This window comes from Ascaphus truei, chromosome 11, assembly GCF_040206685.1.
Source record: "Ascaphus truei isolate aAscTru1 chromosome 11, aAscTru1.hap1, whole genome shotgun sequence".
NCBI classification, from domain to species: domain Eukaryota; kingdom Metazoa; phylum Chordata; class Amphibia; order Anura; family Ascaphidae; genus Ascaphus; species Ascaphus truei.
In genome coordinates this window covers 55,560,824-55,581,468 of record NC_134493.1, presented here as the reverse complement: position 1 = coordinate 55,581,468, position 20,645 = coordinate 55,560,824, and the positions used below count along the sequence as shown (strand labels likewise).

Here is a 20,645-nt window from a genome sequence, read left to right as displayed (position 1 = left end):
CTTATTTGCATAGCAGGTGCGTGACAGTCTCATATCCACAAGAGTTCGTTAAGGTTAACGTGGGGGGGGGGAGAGAGGGGTGAACACAAATGTGGTTTTAAGTCTGTGCTTCTGAGATGTAGAACAGCTGGTTTTTGTTTTGCATGTAGTTGGCTTTGATCAGCAGTAACCTCAGGGAACACAATGCTCAGTGCTGTTTTAGGTGGCGTTATGAGCTTTGGTGTAACTGAGCGTGGTGGATGTATGTATGTACAGTATGTGAATGTCCAGGCTGCTATCTAGGGTTGCCAGGCAGCTTCTCCAAAAATACTGGACACAATGGTGTGACTCGCTCGAGATACAAACACACACATGCGCCACACACACACCTATCTCTCTGCTCCATGCTGTTTCCTCCTCCCCTTGGCCTGACCCTCAGGCTTCTGACAACTCCTTCTGATTGGCTGCTGTTGGGTAATGCAGCCAATCAGGATGGAGGAAGCTGCCCAGCCCCCTAGCCACAGCCCTGCTCTCTCCCTACACGGAGAAATCCCTCAGGGCCCCCTAAGCCGGTCCGGTCACTATGTCCACAGGGGAAATACCAGTATACACACACATGTCCAGTATTACCTCATTTTTGTACTAGACAGTGTTCAAATACAGGACAGTCCGGTTCAATACTGGACACCTGGCACCCTATGATACGGTAAGGTATGTATGATAGGGATTGTGTGTGCAGCCGTTCATTAGGCTGAGCGTGGGAAGGAGCAGTGTTACATTGTATGAGTGGCAGGTACCAGGGTTGGATAAGGGCCTACGGGGGGGAAACAGACTGTAGGGGCTATTGATGAGACTTTTTGTCTCCATTGTGGTTCAAATAGAAATGACAGTGAGTGCATGTCAGCCTGTGTATTATACATTGACGCGTCATACATAATATATGATAATAGTAAAGGGAAAGGGAGGAGGATGGGAAAGTGGACTCTCGCTACAGCTCAATTTAACAGTATAAATGCATGGTGACAAAGGTGCATAGGGGGAATGAATAGACAATAGAAAATCAGGGAAAGGAAACACCCTTTAACTTGCACTCAGTGTCTCAGTAGATATGATTATTAGAGTTAATACTTATTATTTTAATATAGAAATTTAAAAAAATGGGGTGGTATCATGAACATTTAGTCTAGATCATATACATACAATTAGAACAACAGACACAAACATATATACAAACACAAACTGGAAGGGGACCTAGTGAGCAACCCTTTAGGTAGGAAATCAGTCAATGTAATCAAAGCTCACATAAGTATAATATATGGAATACCCATTCCAGCACTAATTAAAAGACCTGTAATCAATTAGACAGGTGTCCAAGGCTAGCAATCATAGTATTGTGGTGCTACGTGTAGCATACAGGTGTGTATCAATTGACAGATACACTTGCTTCTCACCACAAATAGATGAGACTTTTTAAGTAGTCAACAAGCCTAGTAGTAATAATATCTAACTACAATATTCAATGGCTTAAATCTGATCTACAGTGCAGCAGTGAAAAACGGCCCACAAAATGTGATTGAATTGGCCCTGAGGCACGGGTCAGAGCCCGTATCAATTTATAGCCTCTTACACTAAACTAAATAAACTGCACAAGGTGAGTGATAATAATATAATATACGAGCACACAATAATAATGATAATAAAAAAGCACAGGGTGGGGTGAGAATCACTAGGAGAATGAACGCTGCTGGCAGCTGCTAATGTTGCTTGCAGCTGAGAGACCATATTATGTTGTAACAGTCTAGGTGGTCAATTTCCTAATAGTAGCCTAGCCCCACTTACTATATACAAATGCTATACACATTGTGCCATCGTCATGGCTCAAATAAACCGCAATAGTGTGAGAAGTAAAGCAGTGTATTGGGTATAGCTACAAATTTAGCAAGTAATGTGATACAAATGGTCACAATATGTAGCACATTGCTACCTTTGCTGCTAAGTTCGGCGTTCAGAGACGCTCACCACTCACCACCCGGTCGGAGCTACGTCGTGACGTCATGACGCTTGGCCTCGTTAGTCCCGCCTCCCACCTGACGCACGTTTCGCGGAGGCTTTTTCAAAGGTGGTGACAATACTATGATTGCTAGCCTTGGACACTTGTCTAATTGATTACAGGTCTTTTAATTAGTGCTGGAATGGGTATTCCATATATTATACTTATGTGAGCTTTGATTACATTGACTGATTTCCTACCTAAAGGGTTGCTCACTAGGGGCCTCATGCAGAGAGCAGCGCTAGATTAAATTGGAGAGTTCAAAAAATTTTAGCTTTATTGGAGAGTTTTTTTCTCCATATGCAGAAAGGGCATAAAACTGCCTTTCTGCATATGGAGAGTTTCAACCAGCGCTATGAGCGCTGTTGAAACTGTTGGGAAAAAAATCGCGTTTTTTTTTTTTTCTTCTCCCTCTGGCCAGCCTCCTGCCAACTTTTTTTGGCGGAGGTAAATAGAGAATTTCTCTCCATGTTATTGGCGCGATCAGCCACTAGATGGCGATCGCGCCTTTCTGAATATGGATATTTTTAGAACAGGGGAAATTTAGGTTCTCTCCGGTAGCTCGGCGAGAAACACAAAAAAAAAAAACCAAATGGCGCTTTTTTTAAAACTCGCCAGTACCTGCCGTTCTACAGGTATTTCTCTCCAATAAATGCCGCTATTCACATTACCGCTGCTCTCTGCATGAGGCCCTAGGTCCCCTTCCAGTTTGTGTTTGTATATATGTTTGTGTCTGTTGTTCTAATTGTATGTATATGATCTAGACTAAATGTTCATGATACCACCCCATTTTTTTAAATTTCTATATTAAAATAATAAGTATTAACTCTAATAATCATATCTACTGAGACACTGAGTGCAAGTTAAAGGGTGTTTCCTTTCCCTGATTTTCTATCATACATAATATATACAGACTGGCAGATTGTACCCAAGGTTCACAAGACTCACAGTCATTCTGGAGAAGTCTGGACCGTGAGGGCCCAACGCCGTTTTTCCCTGGTCCCCAATTGGCCTGTCCAGGTGTAGTTCCTGGGGCAATCTCAGGACAACTTTTTAAAGCCTGTGTGTGTTTATAGAACATGTGCGGTACGTTTCCCCCCTCAGCCCCCTTCCCAGCAGCGCTATCTACCCCCCTCTGCCTGTCAGAGGAACAGGAGACGCCCTGGGTACAGAGAAGCCGGAGTCGTGGGAAGATGATCCCAACGGGTATTTTTAGCGTCTCTGCACGGGATCAGCCTGGCTTTATATAGCACGTCCTCTGCATGACTCCCCCCTGACCATGCCAGGTCCTCCTTCCTTCCCCGGGACTCGGTGTACAGGATGAAGTAAGCCAGTAACAAGAAAAATAAAGGGGTAGTAACCGTCCCCTCTGCTCCCTGCTTTAAAGATGGCCACGCAGGTGCATCTCTGGGCTGCAAAATCTTCCAGCTGACTCGTATTTAGATTGCGGGGTGGCCAGCTCCAGGCCTCAAGGGCCACCAACAGGGCAGGTTTTCAGGATATCCCTGCTACAGCACAGATGGCTCAGTCATGACAATCCACTGTGCTGAAGCAGGGATATCCTGAAAACCTGCCCTGTTGGTGGCCCTTGAGGCCTGGAGTTGGCCGCCCCTGATTTAGACACAAGATGCCTAATGTCGCATCGTTCTAATGAGTTAATTACTTTTATGGGTCTTTCAAATCATGCCAGTCACGTCTCTTAAGGGTCAATTTTGCCACTAACCCCTTGGTTGCCAGAAGGGCCAGTAATGGATTGCTATGAAGGGGTTAAGTTGACACGGGCATTGTTATCTTGTGTTTCTATCTATCTGGCAAAGCATCAATATACATTTTTGTTTACCTTAACCTCTCCAGTGCCGGGTGTCTGGCAGCGCCAGCGTGTCACCGGGACCTGGCGGCAGCACCAGCGTGTCACCGGGCCCTGGCGGCAGCGTGTCACCGGGCCCTGGCGGCAGCGTGTCACCGGGCCCTGGCGGCAGCACCAGCGTGTTACCGGGCCCTGGCGGCAGCGTGTCACCGGGCCCTGGCGGCAGCGTGTCACCGGGCCCTGGCGGCAGCGTGTCACCGGGCCCTGGCGGCAGCGTGTCACCGGGACCTGGCGGCAGCGTGTCACCGGGCCCTGGCGGCAGCGTGTCACCGGGCCCTGGCGGCAGCGTGTCACCGGGACCTGGCGGCAGCGTGTCACCGGGCCCTGGCGGCAGCGTGTCACCGGGCCCTGGCGGCAGCGTGTCACCGGGACCTGGCGGCAGCGTGTCACCGGGACCTGGCGGCAGCGTGTCACCGGGACCTGGCACCAGCGTGTCACCGGGACCTGGCGGCAGCGTGTCACCGGGCCCTGGCGGCAGCGTGTCACCGGGCCCTGGCGGCAGCGTGTCACCGGGCCCTGGCGGCAGCGTGTCACCGGGCCCTGGCGGCAGCGTGTCACCGGGACCTGGCGGCAGCGTGTCACCGGGACCTGGCGGCAGCGTGTCACCGGGACCTGGCGGCAGCGTGTCACCGGGACCTGGCGGCAGCGTGTCACCGGGCCCTGGCGGCAGCGTGTCACCGGGCCCAGGCGGCAGCGTGTCACCGGGCCCTGGCGGCAGCGTGTCACCGGGCCCTGGCGGCAGCGTGTCACCGGGCCCTGGCGGCAGCGTGTCACCGGGCCCTGGCGGCAGCGTGTCACCGGGCCCTGGCGGCAGCGTGTCACCGGGCCCAGGCGGCAGCATGTCACCGGGCCCTGGCGGCAGCGTGTCACCGGGCCCTGGCGGCAGCGTGTCACCGGGCCCTGGCGGCAGCGTGTCACCGGGCCCTGGCGGCAGCGTGTCACCGGGCCCTGGTGGCAGCGTGTCACCGGGCCCTGGTGGCAGCGTGTCACCGGGCCCTGGCGGCAGCACCAGCGTGTCACCGGGCCCTGGCGGCAGCGTGTCACCGGGCCCTGGCGGCAGCGTGTCACCGGGCCCTGGCGGCAGCGTGTCACCGGGCCCTGGCGGCAGCGTGTCACCGGGACCTGGCGGCAGCGTGTCACCGGGCCCTGGCGGCAGCGTGTCACCGGGACCTGGCGGCAGCGTGTCACCGGGCCCTGGCGGCAGCGTGTCACCGGGACCTGGCGGCAGCGTGTCACCGGGCCCTGGCGGCAGCGTGTCACCGGGACCTGGCACCAGCGTGTCACCGGGACCTGGCGGCAGCGTGTCACCGGGCCCTGGCGGCAGCGTGTCACCGGGCCCTGGCGGCAGCGTGTCACCGGGCCCTGGCGGCAGCGTGTCACCGGGCCCTGGCGGCAGCGTGTCACCGGGCCCTGGCGGCAGCGTGTCACCGGGACCTGGCGGCAGCGTGTCACCGGGCCCTGGCGGCAGCGTGTCACCGGGACCTGGCGGCAGCGTGTCACCGGGCCCTGGCGGCAGCGTGTCACCGGGACCTGGCACCAGCGTGTCACCGGGACCTGGCGGCAGCGTGTCACCGGGCCCTGGCGGCAGCGTGTCACCGGGCCCTGGCGGCAGCGTGTCACCGGGCCCTGGCGGCAGCGTGTCACCGGGCCCTGGCGGCAGCGTGTCACCGGGCCCTGGCGGCAGCGTGTCACCGGGACCTGGCGGCAGCGTGTCACCGGGACCTGGCGGCAGCGTGTCACCGGGACCTGGCGGCAGCGTGTCACCGGGACCTGGCGGCAGCGTGTCACCGGGCCCTGGCGGCAGCGTGTCACCGGGCCCAGGCGGCAGCGTGTCACCGGGCCCTGGCGGCAGCGTGTCACCGGGCCCTGGCGGCAGCGTGTCACCGGGCCCAGGCGGCAGCGTGTCACCGGGCCCAGGCGGCAGCGTGTCACCGGGCCCTGGCGGCAGCGTGTCACCGGGCCCTGGCGGCAGCGTGTCACCGGGCCCTGGCGGCAGCGTGTCACCGGGCCCTGGCGGCAGCGTGTCACCGGGTCCTGGCGGCAGCGTGTCACCGGGCCCTGGCGGCAGCGTGTCACCGGGCCCAGGCGGCAGCATGTCACCGGGCCCTGGCGGCAGCGTGTCACCGGGACCTGGCGGCAGCGTGTCACCGGGCCCTGGCGGCAGCGTGTCACCGGGCCCAGGCGGCAGCATGTCACCGGGCCCTGGCGGCAGCGTGTCACCGGGCCCTGGTGGCAGCGTGTCACCGGGCCCTGGTGGCAGCGTGTCACCGGGCCCTGGCGGCAGCACCAGCATGTCACCGGGCCCTGGCGGCAGCACCAGCGTGTCACCGGGCCCTGGTGGCAGCGTGTCACCGGGCCCTGGCACCTTCTGGAGCGATCAGGTGATGCAGCTGGTCCCCGGATACAGGAACGGCAGTGAAGCTCCCTCTATCGAGGCGGCCGCTCTACCGCCCGATCACGCCCTAAATAACCGCGCATTTGCTAATGGCCGTGTCATGTTTTTATTGGCTCTCTAATAAAGACAGGTTAAAAAACACAAGTATTGATCGACAAATACCCCCCTTCCAGAAGGAACAGAGAACAGAGAACGTGGATCTGTGCGCGACTGTTTCTTGGCAAACCAAAGCTGGCAGCCTGGTGCTTCCGGCAGAGTTCTGTTTGTTTAAGGAAGACCATTAGATTGTGACACTGTTTATCTAATGTTTTTAGTCAGCCACCAGGGATTGCACCTTAAAATGCAGACTTTGCAGGGGTCACATTGCTTGGCAATACCTTGCAGGCCCTGCCTTAGTGAGCGTGTGCAGTTGGCATTGTAAGGTGCCCGGTTGCCAGGTCTGCCCTTTGCAGGGTAGATAAGGCGGTTGCTTCCCCGCACTCCCCCTTTCTCTCTGCTCAGTCGCAGGAAGTATCCCGGAGGTCGTTTCTCAGCCTTTCCATCACCAAGAGGCCGTTCAGGGCCAGCCGCCTGCAGTCATCGTCGGGGTCCTTCTCGGCCACATCTGGAAGCAAATACGGGGGGGGGGGTTAGGGTAGGGGGCAGGACACTGAGGAGATGGGAGGTGGGATCCCGTGAATGGATCTCCATATTGATGCGTCAAGAGCTGTAGTGTCTTAGTGACTACATCAGTATGTAGGAGGTGTATAAACACACAGGAATGCCAAGGAAGGCGAGGTGTAAAATCCTGTGCTTGGCCAAGCAAGGTGACGTGACCCCGAAAGGCCTACAGTCCATCGAGTGTTCCTTCCACTGTAAAGTGACAGTGACGCAGATACTAAAACTCGGGCATTAATGGCGCGTCCCCTTCGATAGTACAGTGACTAGGTCAGGGGTACCTTATGTCTGTCATTGTCAGGACAGACTCCGGTTCACTTGGTCTTGGTGACATGAAGATCAGACTTCATAGGTTATAAATGCATTCTGATCTGTCACAGTGCCACACTACAGGGAGTGGGACAGAGGAAGAGGTCACCCGGTAGTGAGAGGCACAGACACAATGGACCAGAGATCTATGTCACCCCGTTGAAGGAGGGACACATTCCATGGACAACAGGCCTGCCTGTGCCTGTTACGGTCACCCTGCAGTTCGAGGGACAGACAAGGTAGATTAAAAGCCTATTCCATCTATGGCATGATACCAGGAAGAGACAGACTTCATGGAGTGGTAGGGAACAGAGAGCGGTCCTGAAAGCCACGCTGGTGTCTCCAGGTCCTCACCTGCCAGCCAGCATTGCGTCTCCAGCACCTCCTCTGCCATGTCCGACATGAGCCGCTCCCAGGGGACACTCAGCAGAGTGGTGCAGACACAGAAAAGCAGGCCCTGTCGCACAAACCTAATGGAGGAAACGCCTACCTTAGCTATGTCACTCAGAACAGCTTCCTACTGACCCAGCTCTGCCGCCCCGCCCCGAGCAGCAGCGACCAGCCCAGCTCCCGATGTCCTGCTAGCGGAAGTCATACTTACGGGTCCGTATGGAAGCGGAGAGCCCAGACAAACTCCAGGAGCGCCTTTCCCATCTGAGAGACAACCTGCCGGACCAAGACCAGCAGCATGTGAGTCTGTTTCCCAAACATGTGAGCACAGAACAGATTGCCTGGCAGCCAGTGGCTCAGCGCATCAGTTACATAGTTACATAGGAGATGAGGTTTACAAAAGACACGTCCATCAAGTTCCACCTGTGCTAAATGTAGACAGCAGATTCTTTATCCTATATCCGTACTTACAGTATATAGAGCCAGAGGAAGGCAAACACAAACCCCAGTGTTATATTATCCAATGATATCTCATAAGGGGAAAAATAAATTCCTTCCTGACTCCAAGAATTGGCAATCAGATTACTCCCTGGATCAACATCCTTCCCATGTTTACTTATTTGGTATATCCCTGTATAGCTTTCCTTTCTAACAAGATGTCCAACCTTTTTTGAACAAATCTATTGTATCTGCCATCACAGTCTCCATGGGTAATGAATCCCACACTGTACCTGCCCTTACTGTAAAGAACCCTTTCCTTTGTTGCTGGTGAAATCTCCTTTCCTCCAACCTTAAGGGATGGCCCCGAGTCCTTTGTACTGCCCGTGGGATGAATAATTCTTTTGAAAGCTCCTTATATTGTCTCCGGATAGATTTGTATATAGTTATCATATCCCCTCTTAGACGCCTCTTTTGTAATATAAACAAATCTAATTTAACTAGCCTCTCCTCATAAGTCAGATTGTCCATCCCCTTTATTCATTTGGTGTCTATTCTCTGCACTCTCTCTAGTTCCATAATGTTTGCATGTTTATGAAAAACAGATCTGCAAGCGTGCACATGCCAACACACAGACTCACACAGTCCAGATGGGAACAGACACGTGTGTGTGTGTGTGTGTTTGTCCGAGACAGGCGGTCATGCGTACACTATAGCAGGTCTATAGTCCCATGCTTGCCTGGTAACACTGAAAGATAAGACGTCAAGTCCCATAATACTGCAGGGCCCCAAAATACAACGCTTTAGCACAGGTTTTAACGCCGTTGCTGTCAGAGGGGCCTGAAACACATGCTGACATGGTAGGACCGCTGGTTCCCAGGTCCCATCTCAACAGGGACGACAAGCCGGCTTGTGTGAGGCTGGCCCATCCGACAGCAACAGGGTGTCTCCCCCGATCTCCCCTCCGTTACCATAGCATGTAATGCAAGGTGCATCAGGATGCCCAGCGTATGAACCAGTCTCCCCAGCACCAGACGATCCTCGCCCAGGAGGTCACAGGTCACCATGGGCCTTAAAGGGGAACACAAATGTCACTCGTTATGATTGAGCGTGTCACGCACGGACGCGCGGTAAGGAAGTCACGCATGGACGCGCGGTAAGGAAGTCACGCACGGACGCGCGGTAAGGAAGTCACGGACGGACGCGCGGTAAGGAAGTCACGGACGGACGCGCGGTAAGGAAGTCACGCACGGACGCGCGGTAAGGAAGTCACGGACGGACGCGCGGTAAGGAAGTCGCGCACGGACGCGCGGTAAGGAAGTCGCGCACGGACGCGCGGTAAGGAAGTCGCGCACGGACGCGCGGTAAGGAAGTCGCGCACGGACGCGCGGTAAGGAAGTCGCGCACGGACGCGCGGTAAGGAAGTCTCGCACGGACGCGCGGTAAGGAAGTCGAGCACGGACGCGCGGTAAGGAAGTCGCGCACGGACGCGCGGTAAGGAAGTCGCGCACGGACGCGCGGTAAGGAAGTCGCGCACGGACGCGCGGTAAGGAAGTCGCGCACGGACGCGCGGTAAGGAAGTCGCGCACGGACGCGCGGTAAGGAAGTCGCGCACGGACGCGCGGTAAGGAAGTCGCGCACGGACGCGCGGTAAGGAAGTCGCGCACGGACGCGCGGTAAGGAAGTCGCGCACGGACGCGCGGTAAGGAAGTCGCGCACGGACGCGCGGTAAGGAAGTCGCGCACGGACGCGCGGTAAGGAAGTCGCGCACGGACGCGGGGTAAGGAAGTCGCGCACGGACGCGCGGTAAGGAAGTCGCGCACGGACGCGCGGTAAGGAAGTCACGCACGGACGCGGGGTAAGGAAGTCGCGCACGGACGCGCGGTAAGGAAGTCACGTACGGACGCGCGGTAAGGAAGTCGCGCACGGGCGCACGGACGCACGGTAAGGAAGTCACGCACGGACGTGGGGTAAGGAAGTCGCGCACGGACGCGCGGTAAGGAAGTCACGCACGGACGCGCGGTAAGGAAGTCACGGACGGACGCGCGGTAAGGAAGTCACGCACGGACGCGCGGTAGGTAAGGAAGTCACGGACGGACGCGCGGTAAGGAAGTCACGCACGGACGCGCGGTAGGTAAGGAAGTCACGCACGGACGCGCGGTAAGGAAGTCACGCACGGACGCGCGGTAAGGAAGTCACGGACGGACGCGCGGTAAGGAAGTCACGCACGGACGCGCGGTAAGGAAGTCACGCACGGACGCGCGGTAGGTAAGGAAGTCACGCGCGGACGCGCGGTAAGGAAGTCACGCACGGACGTGCGGTAAGGAAGTCACGCACGGACGCGCGGTAAGGAAGTCACGCACGGACGCGCGGTAAAGAGGTCATGTCTCGGGTGTGGATTTAAATATGCACATATTAGGGGTGCATGAGCCCAAACAGTCTCCTTACACGTGTTGGAGCACCACAACCCGTCACCAGTTGTTGAGTATTAGGGACGTAGCTCCCATGTATGCAAAATGGGCCAGGCCTACAGTCTCTGCCGTATAGCCAACAAAGTGTGTGTGTGTGCAAACACACACACGGGTCTGTGTGTACGTGTGCCAATCTGTGTATATATCAGTGTGTCTGTGTTAAAACTGTGTATATGTGTATACGTGTGTGAATGTGTGTGTATTTTGGAATATGCGTATCAGTGTGTGATTGTGTGTGTGTGTGTGTGTCAGTGGTTAAAGCTATCTGGTGATTGCCATTTCTACCTGCCGGCCCTATAACAGAACGCCCCTTTGTCCCCAGGACAAGCAATACATTGCAGGTCATATTGTTTCCCCAGTATGGCTGCATGTTTACGTACAGACGTGTACATCACGTGTCTCTCACCTGTCAAAGTTCTGAATCAGTGGGAAGAAGAAGTGTCCGGCAACAGCATGAAACCGGTTCGGGAAAGAGACTGGGACCGGAGTTGCGGGACCCTAAAGAGAGAGGGCAGAGGTCACAACGGAGACGAAGACCATCACCTGCAGGGTGTTTATTGCACCGATAATGCGCACAGCGCTCGTCACCGGGGTGTGTATGAAGGTAAAGCGGTAATAACATACAGGGCTGCAGGGAGATAACGCCTGTGGGCTCAGAGAACAGAGGGTGTGGTTACACGTGTCACCTCCAGCACTGGACAGAGGGTGTGGTTACACGGTGTCACCTCCAGCACTGGACAGAGGGTGTGGTTACACGGTGTCACCTCCAGCACTGGACAGAGGGTGCGGTTACACGGTGTCACCTCCAGCACTGGACAGAGGGTGCGGTTACACGGTGTCACCTCCAGCACTGGACAGAGGGTGCGGTTACACGGTGTCACCTCCAGCACTGGACAGAGGGTGTGGTTACACGGTGTCACCTCCAGCACTGGACAGAGGGTGTGGTTACACGGTGTCACCTCCAGCACTGGACAGAGGGTGTGGTTACACGGTGTCACCTCCAGCACTGGACAGAGGGTGTGGTTACACAGCGTCACCTCCAGCACAGAGGGTGTGGTTACACGGTGTCACCTCCAGCACTGGACAGAGGGTGTGGTTACACGGTGTCACCTCCAGCACTGGACAGAGGGTGTGGTTACACGTGTCACCTCCAGCACTGGACAGAGGGTGTGGTTACACGGTGTCACCTCCAGCACTGGACAGAGGGTGTGGTTACACGGTGTCACCTCCAGCACTGGACAGAGGGTGTGGTTACACGGTGTCACCTCCAGCACTGGACAGAGGGTGTGGTTACACGGTGTCACCTCCAGCACTGGACAGAGGGTGTGGTTACACGGTGTCACCTCCAGCACTGGACAGAGGGTGTGGTTACACGTGTCACCTCCAGCACTGGACAGAGGGTGTGGTTACACGGTGTCACCTCCAGCACTGGACAGAGGGTGTGGTTACACGGTGTCACCTCCAGCACTGGACAGAGGGTGTGGTTACACGGTGTCACCTCCAGCACTGGAGAGAGGGTGCGGTTACACGGTGTCACCTCCAGCACTGGACAGAGGGTGCGGTTACACGGTGTCACCTCCAGCACTGGACAGAGGGTGCGGTTACACGGTGTCACCTCCAGCACTGGACAGAGGGTGCGGTTACACGGTGTCACCTCCAGCACTGGACAGAGGGTGTGGTTACACGGTGTCACCTCCAGCACTGGACAGAGGGTGTGGTTACACGGTGTCACCTCCAGCACTGGACAGAGTGTGTGGTTACACGGTGTCACCTCCAGCACTGGACAGAGGGTGTGGTTACACGGTGTCACCTCCAGCACTGGACAGAGGGTGTGGTTACACGGCGTCACCTCCAGCACTGGACAGAGGGTGCGGTTACACGGCGTCACCTCCAGCACTGGACAGTGGGTGCGGTTACACGGTGTCACCTCCAGCACTGGACAGAGGGTGTGGTTACACGGTGTCACCTCCAGCACTGGACAGAGGGTGTGGTTACACGGTGTCACCTCCAGCACTGGACAGAGGGTGTGGTTACACGGTGTCACCTCCAGCACTGGACAGAGGGTGTGGTTACACGGTGTCACCTCCAGCACTGGACAGAGCGTGTGGTTACACGGTGTCACCTCCAGCACTGGACAGAGGGTGTGGTTACACGGTGTCACCTCCAGCACTGGACAGAGGGTGTGGTTACACGGTGTCACCTCCAGCACTGGACAGAGGGTGTGGTTACACGGTGTCACCTCCAGCACTGGACAGAGGGTGTGGTTACACGGTGTCACCTCCAGCACTGGACAGAGGGTGCGGTTACACGGTGTCACCTCCAGCACTGGACAGAGGGTGCGGTTACACGGTGTCACCTCCAGCACTGGACAGAGGGTGCGGTTACACGGTGTCACCTCCAGCACTGGACAGAGGGTGCGGTTACACGGTGTCACCTCCAGCACTGGACAGAGGGTGTGGTTACACGGTGTCACCTCCAGCACTGGACAGAGGGTGTGGTTACACGGTGTCACCTCCAGCACTGGACAGAGTGTGTGGTTACACGGTGTCACCTCCAGCACTGGACAGAGTGTGCGGTTACACAGAGTCACCTCCAGCACTGGACAGAGGGTGCGGTTACACGGTGTCACCTCCAGCACTGGACAGAGGGTGCGGTTACACGGTGTCACCTCCAGCACTGGACAGAGGGTGTGGTTACACGGTGTCACCTCCAGCACTGGACAGAGCGTGTGGTTACACGGTGTCACCTCCAGCACTGGACAGAGGGTGTGGTTACACGTGTCACCTCCAGCACTGGACAGAGGGTGTGGTTACACGGTGTCACCTCCAGCACTGGACAGAGGGTGTGGTTACACGGTGTCACCTCCAGCACTGGACAGAGGGTGTGGTTACACGGTGTCACCTCCAGCACTGGACAGAGGGTGTGGTTACACGGTGTCACCTCCAGCACTGGACAGAGGGTGTGGTTACACGTGTCACCTCCAGCACTGGACAGAGGGTGTGGTTACACGGTGTCACCTCCAGCACTGGACAGAGGGTGTGGTTACACGGTGTCACCTCCAGCACTGGACAGAGGGTGTGGTTACACGGTGTCACCTCCAGCACTGGAGAGAGGGTGCGGTTACACGGTGTCACCTCCAGCACTGGACAGAGGGTGCGGTTACACGGTGTCACCTCCAGCACTGGACAGAGGGTGCGGTTACACGGTGTCACCTCCAGCACTGGACAGAGGGTGCGGTTACACGGTGTCACCTCCAGCACTGGACAGAGGGTGCGGTTACACGGTGTCACCTCCAGCACTGGACAGAGGGTGCGGTTACACGGTGTCACCTCCAGCACTGGACAGAGGGTGCGGTTACACGGTGTCACCTCCAGCACTGGACAGAGTGTGTGGTTACACGGTGTCACCTCCAGCACTGGACAGAGGGTGTGGTTACACGGTGTCACCTCCAGCACTGGACAGAGGGTGTGGTTACACGGTGTCACCTCCAGCACTGGACAGAGGGTGTGGTTACACGGTGTCACCTCCAGCACTGGACAGAGGGTGCGGTTACACGGTGTCACCTCCAGCACTGGACAGAGGGTGCGGTTACACGGTGTCACCTCCAGCACTGGACAGAGGGTGTGGTTACACGGTGTCACCTCCAGCACTGGACAGAGGGTGTGGTTTCACGGTGTCACCTCCAGCACTGGACAGAGGGTGTGGTTACACGGTGTCACCTCCAGCACTGGACAGAGGGTGTGGTTACACGGTGTCACCTCCAGCACTGGACAGAGGGTGTGGTTTCACGGTGTCACCTCCAGCACTGGACAGAGGGTGTGGTTACACGGTGTCACCTCCAGCACTGGACAGAGGGTGTGGTTACACGGTGTCACCTCCAGCACTGGACAGGGGGTGTGGTTACACAGCGTCACCTCCAGCACTGGACAGAGGGTGTGGTTACACGGTGTCACCACCTCCAGCACTGGACAGAGGGTGCGGTTACACGGTGTCACCTCCAGCACTGGACAGAGGGTGTGGTTACACGGTGTCACCTCCAGCACTGGACAGAGGGTGTGGTTACACGGTGTCACCTCCAGCACTGGACAGAGGGTGTGGTTACACGGTGTCACCTCCAGCACTGGACAGAGGGTGTGGTTACACGGTGTCACCTCCAGCACTGGACAGAGGGTGTGGTTACACGGTGTCACCTCCAGCACTGGACAGAGGGTGTGGTTACACGGTGTCACCTCCAGCACTGGACAGAGGGTGCGGTTACACGGTGTCACCTCCAGCACTGGACAGAGGGTGCGGTTACACGGTGTCACCTCCAGCACTGGACAGAGGGTGTGGTTACACGGTGTCACCTCCAGCACTGGACAGAGGGTGTGGTTACACGGTGTCACCTCCAGCACTGGACAGAGTGTGTGGTTACACGGTGTCACCTCCAGCACTGGACAGAGGGTGCGGTTACACGGTGTCACCTCCAGCACTGGACAGAGGGTGCGGTTACACGGTGTCACCTCCAGCACTGGACAGAGGGTGTGGTTACACGGTGTCACCTCCAGCACTGGACAGAGGGTGTGGTTACACGGTGTCACCTCCAGCACTGGACAGAGGGTGTGGTTACACGGTGTCACCTCCAGCACTGGACAGAGGGTGTGGTTACACGGTGTCACCTCCAGCACTGGACAGAGGGTGTGGTTACACGGTGTCACCTCCAGCACTGGACAGAGGGTGTGGTTACACGGTGTCACCTCCAGCACTGGACAGAGGGTGCGGTTACACGGTGTCACCTCCAGCACTGGACAGAGGGTGTGGTTACACGGTGTCACCTCCAGCACTGGACAGAGGGTGTGGTTACATGGTGTCACCTCCAGCACTGGACAGAGGGTGTGGTTACACGGTGTCACCTCCAGCACTGGACAGAGGGTGTGGTTACACGGTGTCACCTCCAGCACTGGACAGAGGGTGTGGTTACACGGTGTCACCACCTCCAGCACTGGACAGAGGGTGTGGTTACACGGTGTCACCTCCAGCACTGGACAGAGTGTGCGGTTACACGGTGTCACCTCCAGCACTGGACAGAGGGTGTGGTTACACGGTGTCACCTCCAGCACTGGACAGAGGGTGTGGTTACACGGTGTCACCTCCAGCACTGGACAGAGGGTGCGGTTACACGGTGTCACCTCCAGCACTGGACAGAGGGTGTGGTTACACGTGTCACCTCCAGCACTGGACAGAGGGTGTGGTTACACGGTGTCACCTCCAGCACTGGACAGAGGGTGCGGTTACACGGTGTCACCTCCAGCACTGGACAGAGGGTGCGGTTACACGGTGTCACCTCCAGCACTGGACAGAGGGTGCGGTTACACAGTGTCACCTCCAGCACTGGACAGAGGGTGTGGTTACACGGTGTCACCTCCAGCACTGGACAGAGGGTGTGGTTACACGGTGTCACCTCCAGCACTGGACAGAGGGTGTGGTTACACGGTGTCACCTCCAGCACTGGACAGAGGGTGTGGTTACATGGCGTCACCTCCAGCACTGGACAGAGGGTGAGGTTACACGGTGTCACCTCCAGCACTGGACAGAGGGTGTGGTTACACGGTGTCACCTCCAGCACTGGACAGAGGGTGTGGTTACACGGTGTCACCTCCAGCACTGGACAGAGGGTGTGGTTACACGGTGTCACCTCCAGCACTGGACAGAGTGTGTGGTTACACGGTGTCACCTCCAGCACTGGACAGAGGGTGTGGTTACACGGTGTCACCTCCAGCACTGGACAGAGGGTGTGGTTACACGGCGTCACCTCCAGCACTGGACAGAGGGTGCGGTTACACGGTGTCACCTCCAGCACTGGACAGTGGGTGCGGTTACACGGTGTCACCTCCAGCACTGGACAGAGGGTGTGGTTACACGGTGTCACCTCCAGCACTGGACAGAGGGTGTGGTTACACGGTGTCACCTCCAGCACTGGACAGAGGGTGTGGTTACACGGTGTCACCTCCAGCACTGGACAGAGGGTGTGGTTACACGGTGTCACCTCCAGCACTGGACAGAGCGTGTGGTTACACGGTGTCACCTCCAGCACTGGACAGAGGGTGTGGTTACACGGTGTCACCTCCAGCACTGGACAGAGGGTGTGGTTACACGGTGTCACCTCCAGCACTGGACAGAGGGTGTGGTTACACGGTGTCACCTCCAGCACTGGACAGAGGGTGTGGTTACACGGTGTCACCTCCAGCACTGGACAGAGGGTGCGGTTACACGGTGTCACCTCCAGCACTGGACAGAGGGTGTGGTTACACGGTGTCACCTCCAGCACTGGACAGAGGGTGCGGTTACACGGTGTCACCTCCAGCACTGGACAGAGGGTGTGGTTACACGGTGTCACCTCCAGCACTGGACAGAGGTTGTGGTTACACGGTGTCACCTCCAGCACTGGACAGAGGGTGTGGTTACACGGTGTCACCTCCAGCACTGGACAGAGTGTGTGGTTACACGGTGTCACCTCCAGCACTGGACAGAGTGTGCGGTTACACAGAGTCACCTCCAGCACTGGACAGAGGGTGCGGTTACACGGTGTCACCTCCAGCACTGGACAGAGGGTGTGGTTACACGGTGTCACCTCCAGCACTGGACAGAGGGTGTGGTTACACGGTGTCACCTCCAGCACTGGACAGAGCGTGTGGTTACACGGTGTCACCTCCAGCACTGGACAGAGGGTGTGGTTACACGGTGTCACCTCCAGCACTGGACAGAGGGTGTGGTTACACGGTGTCACCTCCAGCACTGGACAGAGGGTGTGGTTACACGGTGTCACCTCCAGCACTGGACAGAGGGTGTGGTTACACGGTGTCACCTCCAGCACTGGACAGAGGGTGTGGTTACACGGTGTCACCTCCAGCACTGGACAGAGGGTGTGGTTACACGGTGTCACCTCCAGCACTGGACAGAGGGTGTGGTTACACGGTGTCACCTCCAGCACTGGACAGAGGGTGTGGTTACACGGTGTCACCACCTCCAGCACTGGACAGAGGGTGTGGTTACACGGTGTCACCTCCAGCACTGGACAGAGGGTGTGGTTACACGGTGTCACCTCCAGCACTGGACAGAGGGTGTGGTTACACATCGTCACCTCCAGCACTGGACAGAGGGTGTGGTTACACGGTGTCACCTCCAGCACTGGACAGAGGGTGTGGTTACACGGTGTCACCTCCAGCACTGGACAGAGGGTGTGGTTACACGGTGTCACCTCCAGCACTGGACAGAGGGTGTGGTTACACGGTGTCACCTCCAGCACTGGACAGAGGGTGCGGTTACACGGTGTCACCTCCAGCACTGGACAGAGGGTGTGGTTACACGGTGTCACCTCCAGCACTGGACAGAGGGTGTGGTTACACGGTGTCACCTCCAGCACTGGACAGAGGGTGTGGTTACACGGTGTCACCTCCAGCACTGGACAGAGGGTGTGGTTACACGGTGTCACCTCCAGCACTGGACAGAGGGTGCGGTTACACGGTGTCACCTCCAGCACTGGACAGAGGGTGTGGTTACACGGTGTCACCTCCAGCACTGGACAGAGGGTGCGGTTACACGGTGTCACCTCCAGCACTGGACAGAGGGTGTGGTTACACGGTGTCACCTCCAGCACTGGACAGAGGGTGTGGTTACACGGTGTCACCTCCAGCACTGGACAGAGGGTGTGGTTACACGGTGTCACCTCCAGCACTGGACAGAGGGTGTGGTTACACGGTGTCACCTCCAGCACTGGACAGAGGGTGTGGTTACACGGTGTCACCTCCAGCACTGGACAGCTCAGGGTGAACGGCGCAGAGATAGAGAGCCTACTACTTCTAGGATCAGGATGAGCGCAGAACCTGGCACCTCTAGGGCTAGACAGCTCAGTGGCTGGGTGCAGAGATGCATAACCTGGCACCTCTAGGAGCAGATGTTTCACGGGGATAAATGCAAAGGCGCAGAGCCTGGCACCTCTAGGATAGGATGGCACACAGTGAATGACCTCTAGAACTGAAAATATTAGACAGAGGATTGGATGGAGGAATATAGAGCCGGTTACCTCCAGGACTGGACAGCTCAAGTGTTGAGTGCAGGGATAACAATTCTCACGCCTCTAGGACCTGAAAGCTCGGGGGATGGGTGCAGTGCCCCCCTCTGTGTAACAATACTCTGCCCAGATCCTGCTGGTACCTTGGCAAAGCGTCGAGTTTTGCGCTCAATTCTTTCCTCCACCATCTTCCTCCAATCGCTGGGTGCGTCTGCGCGCTCAGAGCCGGACGTAACGCCGACAGCCCGGAGGTCACGACTCAGGGAGCCCGGGGTCACGGGGCGTACGGTGGTGACCGGTTGGGAAAGTTCTTGTGCCACCGATGCCAAAACCTAGCGGAGAAAGAGGCGTGTGAGCAAATACCCGGGTGTGCACACGTGCTAGTGAGCGTAGACTCGTACATCACGCCCTAGCACGCTCGGGTCAAGATCTAGCATTGACCTGTAATACTCCGTCACAAACCACTTTCAGGCCAGATTAGGGAGAGCGGCCATCTTCACAGCAGGACCTGGCTGGTCCCTCCGACCCGAAGAGGTGGCGACAGAAGATCAAACCACACTTACATCCAACATGTCCAGGCGCTGACGCAGGTTGTAGTTTATCGAGTAGAATTCTCCGGTTAGATACTGGGACACCTGCACAGGGAGAGGTATATATCAGTACCGCACAGGGAGAGGTATATATCAGTACCTGCACAGGGAGAGGTATATATCAGTACCTGCACAGGGAGAGGTGTATATCAGTACCTGCACAGGGAGAGGTGTATATCAGTATCTGCACAGGGAGAGGTGTATATCAGTACCTGCACAGGGAGAGGTGTATATCAGTACCTGCACAGGGAGAGGTGTATATCAGTACCTGCACAGGGAGAGGTGTATATCAGTACCTGCACAGGGAGAGGTATATATCAGTACCTGCACAGGGAGAGGTATATATCAGTACCTGCACAGGGAGAGGTATATATCAGTACCTGCACAGGGAGAGGTATATATCAGTACCTGCACAGGGAGAGGTATATATCAGTACCTGCACAGGGAGAGGTATATATCAGTACCTGCACAGGGAGAGGTATATATCAGTACCTGCACAGGGAGAGGTGTATATCAGTACCGCACAGGGAGAGGTATATATCAGTACCTGCACAGGGAGAGGTATATATCAGTACCTGCACAGGGAGAGGTATATATCAGTACCTGCACAGGGAGAGGTGTATATCAGTACCGCACAGGGAGAGGTATATATCAGTACCTGCACAGGGAGAGGTATATATCAGTACCTGCACAGGGAGAGGTATATATCAGTACCGCACAGGGAGAGGTATATATCAGTACCGCACAGGGAGAGGTATATATCAGTACCTGCACAGGGACAGGTATATATCAGTACCTGCACAGGGAGAGGTATATATCAGTACCTGCAAAGGGAGAGGTATATATCAGTACCACACAGGGAGAGGTATATATCAGTACCTGCACAGGGAGAGGTATATATCAGTACCTGCACAGGGAGAGGTATATATCAGTACCTGCACAGGGAGAGGTATATATCAGTACCTGCACAGGGAGAGGTATATATCAGTACCTGCACAGGGAGAGGTATATATCAGTACCTGCACAGGGAGAGGTATATATCAGTACCGCACAGGGAGAGGTATATATCAGTACCTGCACAGGGAGAGGTATATATCAGTACCTGTAGAGGGAGAGGTATATATCCGTACCTGCAGAGGGAGAGGTATATATCAGTACCTGCAGAGGGAGAGGTGTATATCAGTACCGCACAGGGAGAGGTGTATATAAGTACCTGCACAGGGAGAGGTGTATATCAGTATCTGCACAGGGAGAGGTGTATATCAGTACCTGCACAAGGAGAGGTGTATATCAGTACCTGCACAGGGAGAGGTGTATATCAGTACCTGCACAGGGAGAGGTGTATATCAGTACCTGCACAGGGAGAGGTATATATCAGTACCTGCACAGGGAGAGGTATATATCAGTACCTGCACAGGGAGAGGTATATATCAGTACCTGCACAGGGAG

General features: G+C 56.4%; 1 protein-coding gene across 4 annotated transcripts in view; it reads right to left on the bottom strand.

The window, feature by feature from the left end:
• The window catches only part of TELO2 (telomere maintenance 2), a 68,308-nt gene that overhangs the window by 10,590 nt on the left and 37,073 nt on the right, over positions 1-20,645 (bottom strand). For 3 of the 4 annotated variants that reach the window (XM_075566439.1, XM_075566440.1, XM_075566441.1), the window contains 7 exons: positions 19,170-19,241; positions 18,750-18,938; positions 10,963-11,054; positions 9,057-9,156; positions 7,859-7,923; positions 7,612-7,727; positions 6,384-6,895 (listed from right to left, as the gene is read on the bottom strand). In XM_075566439.1, the coding sequence (XP_075422554.1) occupies positions 6,789-6,895; positions 7,612-7,727; positions 7,859-7,923; positions 9,057-9,156; positions 10,963-11,054; positions 18,750-18,938; positions 19,170-19,241 (741 nt within the window). In that variant the 3' untranslated portion in view covers positions 6,384-6,788. Of the gene's footprint in view, positions 1-6,383; positions 6,896-7,611; positions 7,728-7,858; positions 7,924-9,056; positions 9,157-10,962; positions 11,055-18,749; positions 18,939-19,169; positions 19,242-20,645 lie in introns of those variants that run through there. The other variant, XR_012787451.1, reaches the window with a different exon arrangement.